General features: G+C 33.8%; 1 protein-coding gene across 1 annotated transcript; it reads right to left on the bottom strand.

Moving 5' to 3' along the window:
* Positions 1-554: 554 nt before the first annotated feature.
* Positions 555-2,436, bottom strand: LOTGIDRAFT_139716 (hypothetical protein; the record flags this gene model as incomplete). Its single annotated transcript, XM_009049560.1, has 2 exons — positions 555-849; positions 1,733-2,436. The coding sequence occupies 2 exons, from the start codon at positions 2,434-2,436 to the stop codon at positions 555-557; spliced, it is 999 nt and encodes a 332-aa protein (XP_009047808.1).
* Positions 2,437-14,183: the final 11,747 nt, after the last annotated feature.

Here is a 14,183-nt window from a genome sequence, read left to right as displayed (position 1 = left end):
CCGATACACATAACACTGTAAATCTTTTGAGTCCAAATTAGGTTTTTGCCTGTAAATTGCACACAATACTTCATTCCAGTCAATCTAAAATATTTTTTGAATTATTTTAATTTGTCGAAAAGGCACTGTAATTGGAAACCTCAAAAGCACTGAAACTAGCACCGTAACTAGCTCTATCCTATCATCAATATGATACAACAACGGTTTCCTGTACATATGTTACAATATTTCTATATCTCTCTACAATTGATGTATGTTATAATACGGGTATATATATGTACATGTTCGTAAGGCACTGCGGTCGAATTCACCATTACAAACATAAGAAGGATTATTGATTTCTGGTCTATATCCCGACGCACCGCACACACCCAGCCTTAAAAATGATACCAGGCTCATATGGTCTTTGGGATCATATGGCTAACTTGTACATTGTCTCATAGATTATTCACCATCATCTTTTATTCTCACATCATCCAGTATCTTTGTTTGAGATCACATGAACATTTTTGATTAGGAAAGGTTGGGACAAGTCCTTTAAACCTCAGAGATAATCACAGAAAATTAACAACCGGAAGTGACGCACTGTAAGGCAACTTATCAAAAACACTTTTGATTCTTTTTCTATAAAAATACTTATTTTCTGTTAAATGTAGAATGTTATTTTTGACATCAGGAGACATGGCTGCATATACTGGTGGAGAGGACATGACGTCATAGCCCAGGGTGTCTAACATTGGAGCAAGTGTTCTGAGCTTCGTGGGTGACATTCGAGTAAAATTTTTAGACCAGTTCCATAATGAATGTTGTTGGAGGGGCTGAAGCACTTGATCCGTCGATTTTTCAAACCTGGAATGAAAAATAAAACAAACATAGTATATAGGCAAAGATTTTAAAGGGACCTTCGGCTTTTTTGTAGTTCGAATTCTTTTTTTGCTCATATTCGTGAAAACTATACACCAAAATCTATAGAAATGTGCTCTGTAACGTACCTGAAAGTTTTAACTAAAGAAATCCAGTCGTTAATTTAAAAAAATTACTAATAATATCGAGCCATTATTTAGCCAAACACCAAAACTGGGTCAAACTGCTTGATTAACAATTAGTACTCTCCGTTTTTAATTACCCCTTTTAAATCAAATTCAGTTTGATCAAGAAGATACATAGATGTAAGTAGCATATTTTAGAAATATTTTCAGGTATATTTTACGACGTTTTGATAATGAAAACTTTTTACATAAAAGTGGAATACCTCTTTAAATTAATAGGATTAAAAAAGTCACTTTTTGACTTAAGAGAATGATATCGTCGAGAAAAGATATTGGTTTAGCTAAAAATAACCTAGTTTCAAATCGGAAATGCGCGAAAACGAGCCTCGCCAACAATGATTACTGACCGATATCATTGAAATTGGGGAAAAAATTCCATGATGTAAATGAACTTTGCAAGTTAGAAAACAAAAGCACAATAGGTCCTATCGTGTTCAAACCACACCCCAGTAGGCTATCACATGTCAAAACCCGTATTCGTAATACGATGAAGAGGTCATACCTACACGAAGGTATCCTAAGATATGTAGCCTAAAAGACATCTCCCATGCCCTTGAGAGTACGAGGCATTGAAAGATATACTATCGGCACATCAAAAGATTTGATTTTGATTTAAACAGTCCACGAATGAGTAGGCCACATAGCCTTCTGCTTAATTGACTGTAAAGTATTAATAATCTTACTTGGACAGAGTTGCTCCCCTTGCTGTATTCACAATCTTGTCGTGTTGCAAGACGTTGGAACTCCAGGGAACTCCCAGGAAGTTGAGAATGACCCTCATCCACCATTCTGGATAGAGAATCAATTGTTCATAATACACTGGTAAACAGATCTCGGGTCCCAATCTCACACATTGCGCGTACATTTCACCCACAAGTTTATTCCAGTTGATCAGGCAGTCTGTTTGATTATGGATGTTAAAACCCCTCACTGTCACCCCACGGGTCATCAGGGAATGCACCACTGCCCGACCGTCACGTAACATAAGAATAAACTTAGAATTAGGGAATAAATGTTTAAGATATACCATATATTTCAAATTTAACGGATCTTTATCTCCTATATATTTGGCGGGGTAACCATGTGACGTCATTATCTCCAAAATGAACTTTTGTACAGCAGAATCCATGACGGAGGTCGAAATTCCCGCTTCAGCTAATTGTTCTAAGTAATCGGGTGAGCATTCCCATGCTTCACGTTGTCGTAAGAATTGTGGTATGATATGCGTCTCCGGTCCAATGCGTATGTCTGGATGCGAGTCGAGCATGACTCGTAACAAAGTCGTCCCACTTCTAGGAACACCGCCGATAAAAAACAAAGGACTCTGGGCACCTACCGGCACATTTAGATTAATTTGTACTCTCGTCCAAACACAGAGATAAAACATAATAAAACAAAACGATAATATCGAAAGCATTCGCTTTCTTCTCAGCGTTACAATCATTGTCGTGTGTCCACTATTCTCCTCGCAACAATCTATTGGTGGATACCATTACCATTACATGATGTTTCGGATCTATTACACCAGACGTTTGGACAGGATAACACCGTCCGTTACTGTGAATATAACAAAACACACATGGACAACAAAAGCTCTTACTGTGTCAATTACACCAAAACATTTCGAAACTACCATGCCTATTTGTAATCGAGCTTCGAATACACAATATATTCACGCGTTATCCATAAGAGTTACTCACACAAAACGTTTCGGTACGATTGCATTTGTCGTTATCATAAATATAACAGAACACGCAAGAAACACAATAATCCGCTTTACTACAAACAACGTTTCGACATGATTGCATCGATTGTTAACAGGATTATAACATGTCATATATATATATATAGATATCAATCACCGTATACTATAATAATACAATGTACTGATACATCGATCACGACACTTGAATCTTCATCCGGGTGTCAATCTTGTCTCGTCTTACCAAAACATACAGCTGATATACCAACTTGAACTTGCGTAATATCTTAAAGGGATTGTAAAAAGATATTCTAGCCTTTTTATGTGAAGCCTATGTCAATATGGGTTTTTTCAGCCTTAAAGGGATTTTGAAAGAGGTTTTTTAGCCTTTTTATGTGAAGTCTTTCGGGGACACCTTTGACTTTTATTTTGGGACATTCCAGTTCTTCGTCCGATGCCTGTGGTTTCTGCAATTCCAGATAAAGTTAAACGGAAATGACGCAGCTCTATCCACCCAATTTTTAGTTAGAAATGCGGCCATCTTGTAAGATAACATATATTATTATGCTACGAATTCTCTTGCGTCATTTCCGTTTAACTTTTGAAGGAATTGCAGGAACCGCAGGCATTGGACGAAGAATCGGAATGTCCCAAATAGAAGTCAAAGGTGTCGCCGAACACATAAAAAAAGGCTATAAAACCTCTTTACAATCCCTTTAAGGCTGAAAAAACCCATACCGATCACCCATTACATTTTCTGAAATATATTAAAAGCTGAAAAACATTTTAAAAACCATATCACATTATAATAAGTGAATAGACTGTAATGTACTTGCGTATTTCAACAATTGTTAAAGGAACAATGCGCCATTTATTTTGACCAATCATAATCGAGTCAGAGAAATGGGATTTTTTGTAACTAAGCCAGTCATTAATAGCGTTCACAGGTCACCGTCGAAATTTGCGCCTTCAAATCCACGTGTCCAGAATTATCAGCGTTTGAATGTTAAAAAAACGGCTCCTCGTTTTTAAGATAAATATATAGTGAGTAAAACTCTTAAGTTTGAAATATTTTTAAATGAATTATGCGATTTTCTAACATTTCTAATACTTCCAAAGACTATTTACATATATTCAAGACTATAATCCACCCCCACAATGGAGCAACTGCCCCTTTAATATCATTTATATCTCCCTCTACATTCATCTCAAATTTCAGCCCATCATTTAAGACTGTATAGCTCTTTATTATCAAATAAATGGTATTGTTTGGAAATGACCTAAATGTTAAATGTCCTCACTCAGATTGAAGTGTAAAGCACGGATATACTACTTTTATAGAAGTGATTAAGTGAAGTATTCTACTCTGGTCATGGTTAAAATAAGGAAACAGTCGACGGCTTTGTTTTCCTATCTATCCAATCTACATCCTCCTTTAACACTGTTCTTATCAATATTAAAAGTGTAAGTTTACACCGGATTCAACAAGAATTGACACAGATCTATCAATTTTGTTAATATTTTTAAAATCATTCTAAGTTTTTCCATTAATGTCTACTGAGAGGGAGTAATCATTGTTTAATGAACTTCATTTGCATAAAACTATTAACAAGTTCAATATCTTTATCGTGTTCAGCTTGTAAAAATATAGATAATCTTTAAATCAGGGATTCCAGTAAGGAATTTAAAACAATAGAAGAAACGAAAAATATCATTTGAGGTCATAGGGGTCACAGGGGTCACAGGTTCCCATGTGGGTTGGTTACTGTACACCAAAATCTAGATAAGTATCCTTAACTTCACTGCAAGTTTTAACTTAAATACATCTATCGTAATTTTTTTAACGTGAAAAATATCTAAAAGTTTACGTAAACTAAACTTAACTTTTTATGTTCGTTATGCTTTTGGTAGCTGTTAAAAAACTGAACGGATTTAAGCAAAACAAACGTCTAATTGTAGAGAAATATGTCTCCTGTGTACTTATTAAGAATTTAACTAAAAATATGGAGTTTTAAGGAGGCCAAACACCGAAACTAGTTTCAAAAGCTTACCTTAAACTTTGCATACTGCCCCTTTAATGTCTTTATAGATAGTACAAACAGATTGTTTGAATGGATCGGTATATTTTGTTTGTCAATGAAGTATAGCCCACACGTATCACACAAGTATTTGAGCATGCTTTTTACGTTATAATTTAAACAATAATTATGAATTAAAATATTGAAATATAATACCAAAAGCCCGGGATTATTGATCCGTTACGAATTGATAAATTAGACGTAAGTGTATATAATTACACATTCTGTTACATTGTATTATTCAGGTCAGCTTGAAAGATACTAACAATCGACTGAACACAGCTTTATTATTTAGAGGAAGTATGTACTGATTTACTGAGTATGCACTGATTTACTGAGTATGTACTGATTTACTGAGTATGCACTGATTTACTGAGTATGCACTGATTTACTGAGTATGCACTGATTTACTGGGTATGTACTGATTTACTGTATTTGTACTGATTTACTGAGTATGCACCGATTTACTTGGTATGTACTGATTTACTTAGTATGTACTGATTTACTGGGTATATACTGATTTACTGGATATGTACTGATTTTCGTACATTTCTGATATTTCTGAAGACGTTTTACATACATTCAATACCAAAATCAACCCCGAATATGGCCCATCTGTCCCTTTAAAATGTAGTTTGAGGGAGGAAAAGATTTCTGTATATAGGAAATAGTTCCGGAAAATAATAGCATAATAGTTTTCATAAAAAAAGCAATTTTCGACAAAGGAAAAATGCCCAAAAACGTTTTTCTAAACTTGTTTTTGTCCGTTTAAACGAATTTGATAATATGAATTGCTTTGAGCATCTTGACGGCTAGACATGATTCGCTATACATATAATACTATATATCTCAATAATGTGATAAAGTAAAGCTTGACATAGAAAAAGGGTTTTACAAAGTCGTTCGAGTAGAACCTAAAATCGACGCCGCGTGAAAGTATTGCTGATAGAAATTTCCAAGGTTTATAGAACTCCATTCAGGCCAGTAGCTACTGGGGGAAAGGTGGGATGGGTGGGACAATGTCCCCCCTTACGGGAACAGTGTACCTGGAAAATATTTCACCATTTCACACGCCCACTTTTTAGTCAAATAGTAGAGCGTTCCCCTCTTCAACCACATATTTGAATGACTACAGCCGTTTGAGACATTGAGTTTTAAAACTCATCACACAAAGTAGGGGACCCGTACTGGTTTACTGAAAGACAGTAGCAACTTCAATGCCAGCTATGCAACTTTAATGCCAGCTATGCAACTTTAATGCCTTAAGATAGGCGCGAAAAGCAAGTTGAAATCGTGTCGTTAAAGCAAGAAATCAAACCATGCGATATATTTAAATATTGCTTGATAGAAGTGCTAACTTGAAGCTAGATTGTGTCAAACACAACCCTAAGAATGCTGTCCAGATTTACCCTTTTATCATGCTTTAGAATAATGTACTTACCTTGAAGGGCGCTGAAATCTCATGTAACTAACCGCATAGCAGACGACAATATACCTGTACAGCCACTAGTCCAACAGTATAGCCTACTAATGTTCCTCGTTCGACTGCCATACACACACAAAGAAAGATTGTGATCTATAAATCTATATAATATAAAGTTTAACTTTAAACTAAAATTGAATAAGGCCTTATAAAAGTGGCGAACTACCTGAATTTTATTTCTTAGTAGGTCAACAAATTTATGAGGGTTCAGTGATTTTACTACTCGGTTTATTATACTTCAAATATGATTAAACAAATAAATAAGTCGTAGGTCTACCTTAAACCAGAATCCGAGTCGAATGTCACTGGGCGGGGTTAAGAACAGGACAACAAATCAAACGAAGTAGGCCAAAGGACAATTATAACGTTTATATAGGCCTATAATACAATATTACCTAAAACTATGTCGTTTTTAAAATGTCTATATATATATCAAAATAAATAATAAATTGTGGAACCTCTTACGAGGATTCCCAAATGGCAAACCAAGTTGCAGAGTTGCTTCACTTATTCAGGAAGAGCGAGCATGCTCTGCCCTGACCACATCCGCAACAATATTTCTGCTGTTAGCTGTAAAATTTGAGACTGGAGCACCTAATATGGCGCTATATTTGGTTCAAAATGGGATCCAGATCTGATTGTATAAATTCTTAAAATCGCGTGGTCATTATTATTCGTGTTTTTAATGAGAAATAAATTACCCCAAGAAAAGATAACTCCGTATATTTCCTGTGAATTTTGTTCTATTCAAATTGTAGATATGTTTAGAATTACAGTTTATGAAATGAATGACGAATAATAATGATATGCAGAAAATGTCACGTGATCTAATTTAATTTCCGTAATATTCAAGGTTACGATTCAGCTAACACGATCCAATGAAGAAAGTCGAAAGATTACGATTCAACGAATACGATCCAGTGGAGAAGTTTTAAAGATCACGATTCAGCGAACACGATCCAGTGAAGAAAGTCGAAAGATTACTATTCAGCGAACAAGATCCAGTACCGTAGTTCCAAAGGTAAAATTCGCGTTCTGCGTTCTACGGTTAAAATTAAGTTTTAGAAGACTCAAAATGAAAAAAGTAGGCCTTAATAAGATAGGAGATAAAACACGTGAAAATACTTTAATTTTATAAGATTAGTCATTTCTACCCAAGAAATGACCACGCTTTTTTAAGAATTTATACAATTAGATCTGAATCCTATTTTGAATTTTTAGAGCACCGCCCGAGGACTCTACGTGTCTGCCCCTTTTTTGGTCGTTGCTTGAAAAGATAATATTTAGAGGGCAGAGGGGTCTTAGTCTCTGTAAGTTGGTGATAGGCTAGTATGCCTATATAAAGGCCTTCCCTATCCTATGATCGTGACTGACAACACTTAGGCTATTTATTAGGCCTAAAAATAGCCTAGGCCTATGTAATTGATAAGGCATACTTGGAAGATAGCGGGTCGTTTAAAAGAATTCTACTACAGAATGAAAAGATTTATAATGAAATGAAATGGACATCAGAAACTTAAGACGATCAATCTACAGAGGGTTGACTTCGGTACAACGACGTAATCTTACCAACTACAAATGGCAAACAAGATGGAGGTAAAGGGTGAAAAGGGCGCGAAAATTTGTGAATCGCTGTTGTCTGATCAGTTCTGTGATATGCGATGAATTATCTCCCTTGAATTAAACTCTTTTACGTTGGAGATCTTAACGCTCACATTAGGGGAATTTTTTTCTGTTATAATAAAGTCTTTTTTTCCATAAACCGTTTTCTTTCCATAATTCTGTGAGTTCCTTTTAATATCCGGCCATTTCTTTTTATTCTTCTTTCAATTGCTATACATTTCTAAAAGAAAGCAGAGACTGTCAATCACGAGAAAGCTAAATAATGGAATGTGAATTCGACTTAGTCCCTCTCTTCTGAGTTTCTTTCAGAAAAGTAGGACGTAAAACTCCATTCATTTCATTCCTGAGCTCTTTCATTTCCTCTCTCATCTCACTATGACCAACTGAAACTTTTAAGAAATTCCTGTGCTCGTTAATTGATCAAGCCAATGGGCCAAAGTAAAGCCTAAAACTGGATGGATGCTCTTGCAAGACATGTCAATTCAGAATCCACCAAAACCAACTAGACTTCTTCGTCTCGTTTGCAGATTTGCCTAGGCCTTCCTGTCGCTATTATGGAATAAGTAGGCCTACACCCTAAATCTCAGGATTTGGCTCAGTGAACAACTGGCATTAATATAGGATATAACATGAATTTTGTCAATCAATACCAAGATGACAAATCTCCAACCACTTCCTTTGGGACAAACTTTCAGATGGAATGTTGAACCATTTTTAATTTTGGAATGAACTACTGTTTCAGAAGGCTTTTAATATTCATAAACCCACTCTGTAATCAAAATAGTAGGGTGAAAAACTCCATTGTATAATATTAATTCAGTGGATTGTTAAAAGTCTGGACTCTAAGCTTATATTTTCCAATAAGAAGTGGAGTAGATGGATGTAAAACTCCATGCCATTGTATTTCAGTTGTTTGATTAAAGTCTGGTTGAATATTTCTAGATAATGAGTGGAGGAAGATATATCCCTGGTTTAACTCCCAGACCAACTGAACCAGTTCAACCTGAGCCAAAACTCCAAAATGTGGCTAAAAAGGTAGAATTACTGTTGTCTCTTTCTTTCTCATTCTTGAGGCTTAAAGTTTATGCATACTACGCCTAGAAACCACTGGCCATGGTAATTGTAAAAAAGCTAAAATTTTGAATTAAAATCGAAAAGGCAGTTATATCCTTATATATGTGGGCCAATAAATGAATGAGGCTAGATTTTGTTAATGAAGATCATCTCTATTTTAAAAAACTGAAATATTGATTTGACAATATATGTATAAGGGTCTCAATCTATGAAGTGGTAGGTAGGCAAATATTGGAGACATAGAATGATATAGCTCTTTCCAATACCAAGGATGGCATCCTTCCCTCTCCCTAATTTTATTTCTAAATTTTTCATCTAGGTTCCACCAGAGTTGATCGAAAGTTTTATGTCAGGAACCAAACACCCTGTCAGTTCTCTGATGGAATATTGTTCTATATTGAAGAAGTCCATCTCCTTCCATGAGGTAGCTGTAGAACATGTCTCTTTCCTTGCCACGTTTGCCTGTATGTGTCGCGTGGATGGAATAGAGTACCCTCAAGGAACTGGGAAAACAAAGAAAGATGCTAAAACTGATGCAGCTAAAATTGCTTTCTCTATCATCCTCGGGTTAGACAATCCTGAAGATGAAGGTTTGTGAATTTATTTTTCTTTCCCCCAATATTAAATGAAAAGAACTTATCTTATTCTGCAAACACGAGCTTATGTTACAGAGAAAGGGACTATATCACATCCTAAAGAGATTGTAAAGAAGTTTTCTGAAAACATGATGTGAATAGTGAACACTGATAGCATGGATTTGCACCATTCTAATTTTCACTATATAAAGGTTCTGAGAAGTCAATGGCGAAAGTGGCATAGTTTGAATTCGATGATTTTTCGATGAAGGTTTTTTCTGGGTTATTGCTATTGGTTTAAAAAGATTTTGTGGAATAAATGTATATCATAAATAACTGAAAATGTACAATGTAACCTTTTGACTTCACCCTTTATCGTACTGTATTGACATATATATTATAATATTCCAGTCTGTGATTGGTCGATTACTAAAATTGACTTGAAATTTATGACCAAATTAATGTTCTTATTTGCCAAAGTTGAATTATGTTTTTAGAAAACTTGTCAAAAGGAAGATCTATAAAGTTTTTAAAAGTTTGACTGATCTTTCCAGAAAATACCACAGTAATTTACGATGCAACAGGAAGAAAGATAAAAATGACAGTACCGTTAGAAGGTAGAGATGTATCCCCTCCCCGTAATCAACAGATAGCCCCTAGTCGAACTCCAGTCTCGCCAGACGGGGCAGATATTCTGGGTAAAAATAATGTAAGTGAACTACATGAGTTTTGTGCTCAGAATCGAATTCCGTTCTCAGTGGAGGTCAGTGATAAGGCAGGACAATATGGGTAAGTCAGGTTGTTCAGTTATAGAATGTAGGACTATTATATTTCAAAGCCCTGATGATTATCTGTATATTTTGATTTGTTTTAAAACTCTGAAAAACAATTTTATTCGATCAAAAACCATGAAACTATAATCAATGAAAATATTTATGAAAAAATTTGAAGAAAAAACATTTTCTTTTTTTCGACTCAGAACATTTTAATAGCAACATATATAATATAATACGTAACATCAAAAACCTTGAAATTTGTAACTAATATTATTCAATTTATATCATTATACCATTTTTATATCAACACCAAATCTCATGGGTTCACTAACTTGACGAAAAGTTAAAAGAAGGGCGGGGCGTTGGAGTTATGATTATAGACAATTCTATTACAAAAATATATATTGTTTTAATATATTTCTTTTTAACAGTTTTTCAGCCACTGTAAAAATAGAAGGGAAATTAATGGCAGAAGAATTTGCTAACAGTAAAAAACGAGCCAAAATAAAAGTTTGTGAAACAGTTTTAAGGAGATTACAGGGAACACCAGAGGTAGATATTAGTGCTAGCATGATGTAACAGTGAATAGATACATCCTGTTACGACATGTAAGCCTACATATTGTTTTACACTGTCTTGTAATGGATACTGGACCTACTTGACAAACATGTATGTACAGATAACTTCAAATATTTTACATTTCTACTATCACTCCCTTCAATGAACCAGTTTTACATACTTGCGTTTTTTTTTTTGATTAACTGTAGTTATTCAAGTGGTGACATTATGATGTCAAAGCACAACAATGACGCAATTTAAGATTTGTTGTAAATTCAAGTAACCTATCACACAAAACAGCGAAAATTGTTAAATTGTATTAAAAGTATCTGAATATAAATATAAGAAGTAAACGTTGGTCTCACTAGCGTTATAGGTGTTTAAACGCAACTGATCATACCACAAGCATACCTAAATGTCATTTATTCAGTTTTTCAATTTTTGGTCCATTGCATTTACACACCAATAATGCTATTGAGATAATACCTTCGAATTTTTCAACCCCGGTTTCCCCCTGTCAGTGATGCAGGTAAGAGGGGCTTACATGGAAAAAGCGTCAAGTTATTTGGATCGAACAATAAACCAAGGCCCTGTGTGCTATAGACTGTGCATGTTAAAGATCCCTCAAAAAAGAGCAGTCCTGACAAAGAGCCGATTACACCCTGCATGGCGTTGCCTGTCTTCATTAGCCCACATGGTGCAGAAAAGAAGGACGTAAAACTCCATTCATTTTATTTATTATAGGTAAATAACAAAGAGTTAACAGGTCTATGTGAAGCTGATCAGATAGCTAGTATATCCAATATGAAACTGGTTAAAGTATTAGAACAAGCACCAGATTTGATGTCAGTACAGAACACATTCGCTTCTTTTGTGATAAAACGATGTAAGATTTACTTTATTCCTCTCTCCAATTCAGTTTGCTAACTTTGCCGTCATTCCTATTATTTTTATACAGAAAATACCATTTCCTAAACCACTTGTCCTGATGAGGATGTTGTATCTTAAACACATATTGACAGCATAACATGAGCTTTGATTCAAGCCAATAAGTTATTCAAAGACAGTGTTTCTCTGAAGTGTAAGTTAGACTGTTACAAGGGATCTAAGAATGGATCCAACATAAACTAAAAACTGCAACCTAACCTACCTTTGTAAGTGATGCAGATGGGAGGAGCTGACATGGAAAAAAACCTTTATTCATTTAGGCTGAGGTATAAGCCTCCTTGTGGTGGACCCAGTTCACAATCCACGCCAATTGGAAAACCAAAAAGAGTATGCTGATGCATCTGTTTTCTCCATTACACACTGCATGGCATTGTACCCTATGTCTTACCCCAATCTGTAGCAGTATATAGGGCATAGAATTTTATTTCATCTAAGATTGTATGCATCTTTCCAAATACAGTATTGAAAGCTGTCTTTTGAATAATATTTTTATATTTCAGCACCAAATGATATTGGTGAAGTGGTTGCTATAGGAACAGGAAACTGCTCTCTATCTACAGAAAACATAGCTCTAGATGGTCGTGTATTATTGGACAGTTCAGCTTTAGTTATAGCCCGACGGTCTTTATTAAAGTAAGTATTGTTTTAGATTTTAGTTATAGCCAGACAGTCTTTATTAAAGTAAGTATTGTTTTAGATTTTAGTTATAGCCTGACAGTCTTTATTAAAGTAAGTATTGTTTTAGATTTTAGTTATAGCCAGACAGTCTTTATTAAAGTAAGTATTGTTTTAGATTTTAGTTATAGCCAGACAGTCTTTATTAAAGTAAGTATTGTTTTAGATTTTAGTTATAATCTGACAGTCTTTATTAAAGTAAGTATTGTTTTAGATTTTAGTTATAGCCTGACATTCTTTATTAAAGTAAGTATTGTTTTAGATTTTAGTTATAGCCAGACAGTCTTTATTAAAGTAAGTATTGTTTTAGATTTCAGTTATAGTCAGACAGTCTTTATTAAAGTAAGTATTGTTTTAGATTTTAGTTATAGTCAGACAGTCTTTATTAAAGTAAGTATTGTTTTAGATTTTAGTTATAGCCAGACAGTCTTTATTAAAGTAAGTATTGTTTTAGATTTTAGTTATAGCCTGACAGTCTTTATTAAAGTAAGTATTGTTTTAGATTTTAGTTATAGCCAGACAGTCTTTATTAAAGTAAGTATTGTTTTAGATTTCAGTTATAGTCAGACAGTCTTTATTAAAGTAAGTATTGTTTTAGATTTCAGTTATAGCCAGACAGTCTTTATTAAAGTAAGTATTGTTTTAGATTTCAGTTATAGTCAGACAGTCTTTATTAAAGTAAGTATTGTTTTAGATTTTAGTTATAGCCAGACAGTCTTTATTAAAGTAAGTATTGTTTTAGATTTTAGTTATAGCCTGACAGTCTTTATTAAAGTAAGTATTGTTTTATATTTTAGTTATAGCCAGACAGTCTTTATTAAAGTAAGTATTGTTTTAGATTTTAGTTATAGCCAGACAGTCTTTATTAAAGTAAGTATTGTTTTAAATTTTAGTTATAGCCTGACAGTCTTTATTAAAGTAAGTATTGTTTTATATNTTAGTTATAGCCAGACAGTCTTTATTAAAGTAAGTATTGTTTTAAATTTTAGTTATAGCCTGACAGTCTTTATTAAAGTAAGTATTGTTTTATATTTTAGTTATAGCCAGACAGTCTTTATTAAAGTAAGTATTGTTTTAAATTTTAGTTATAGCCTGACAGTCTTTATTAAAGTAAGTATTGTTTTAGATTTCAGTTATAGTCAGACAGTCTTTATTAAAGTAAGTATTGTTTTAGATTTTAGTTATAGCCAGACAGTCCTTATTAAAGTAAGTATTGTTTTAGATTTTAGGGATAGCCTGACAGTCTTTATTAAAGTAAGTATTGTTTTATATTTTAGTTATAGCCAGACAGTCTTTATTAAAGTAAGTATTGTTTTAAATTTTAGTTATAGCCTGACAGTCTTTATTAAAGTAAGTATTGTTTTAGATTTTAGTTATAGCCTGACAGTCTTTATAAAAGTAAGTATTGTTTTAAATTTTAGTTATAGCCTGACAGTCTTTATTAAAGTAAGTATTGTTTTAGATTTTAGTTATAGCCAGACAGTCTTTATTAAAGTAAGTATTGTTTTCAATTTTAGTTATAGCCAGACAGTCTTTATTAAAGTAAGTATTGTTTTAGATTTTAGTTATAGCCAGACAGTCTTTATTAAAGTAAGTATTGTTTTCAATTTTAGTTATAGCCAGACAGTCTTTATTAAAGTAA

Source organism: Lottia gigantea, assembly GCF_000327385.1.
Source record: "Lottia gigantea unplaced genomic scaffold LOTGIsca_139, whole genome shotgun sequence".
NCBI lineage: Eukaryota > Metazoa > Mollusca > Gastropoda > Lottiidae > Lottia > Lottia gigantea.
The sequence above is the reverse complement of the archived record's forward strand: the minus strand, read 5'-3'. Positions and strand labels throughout refer to the sequence as shown.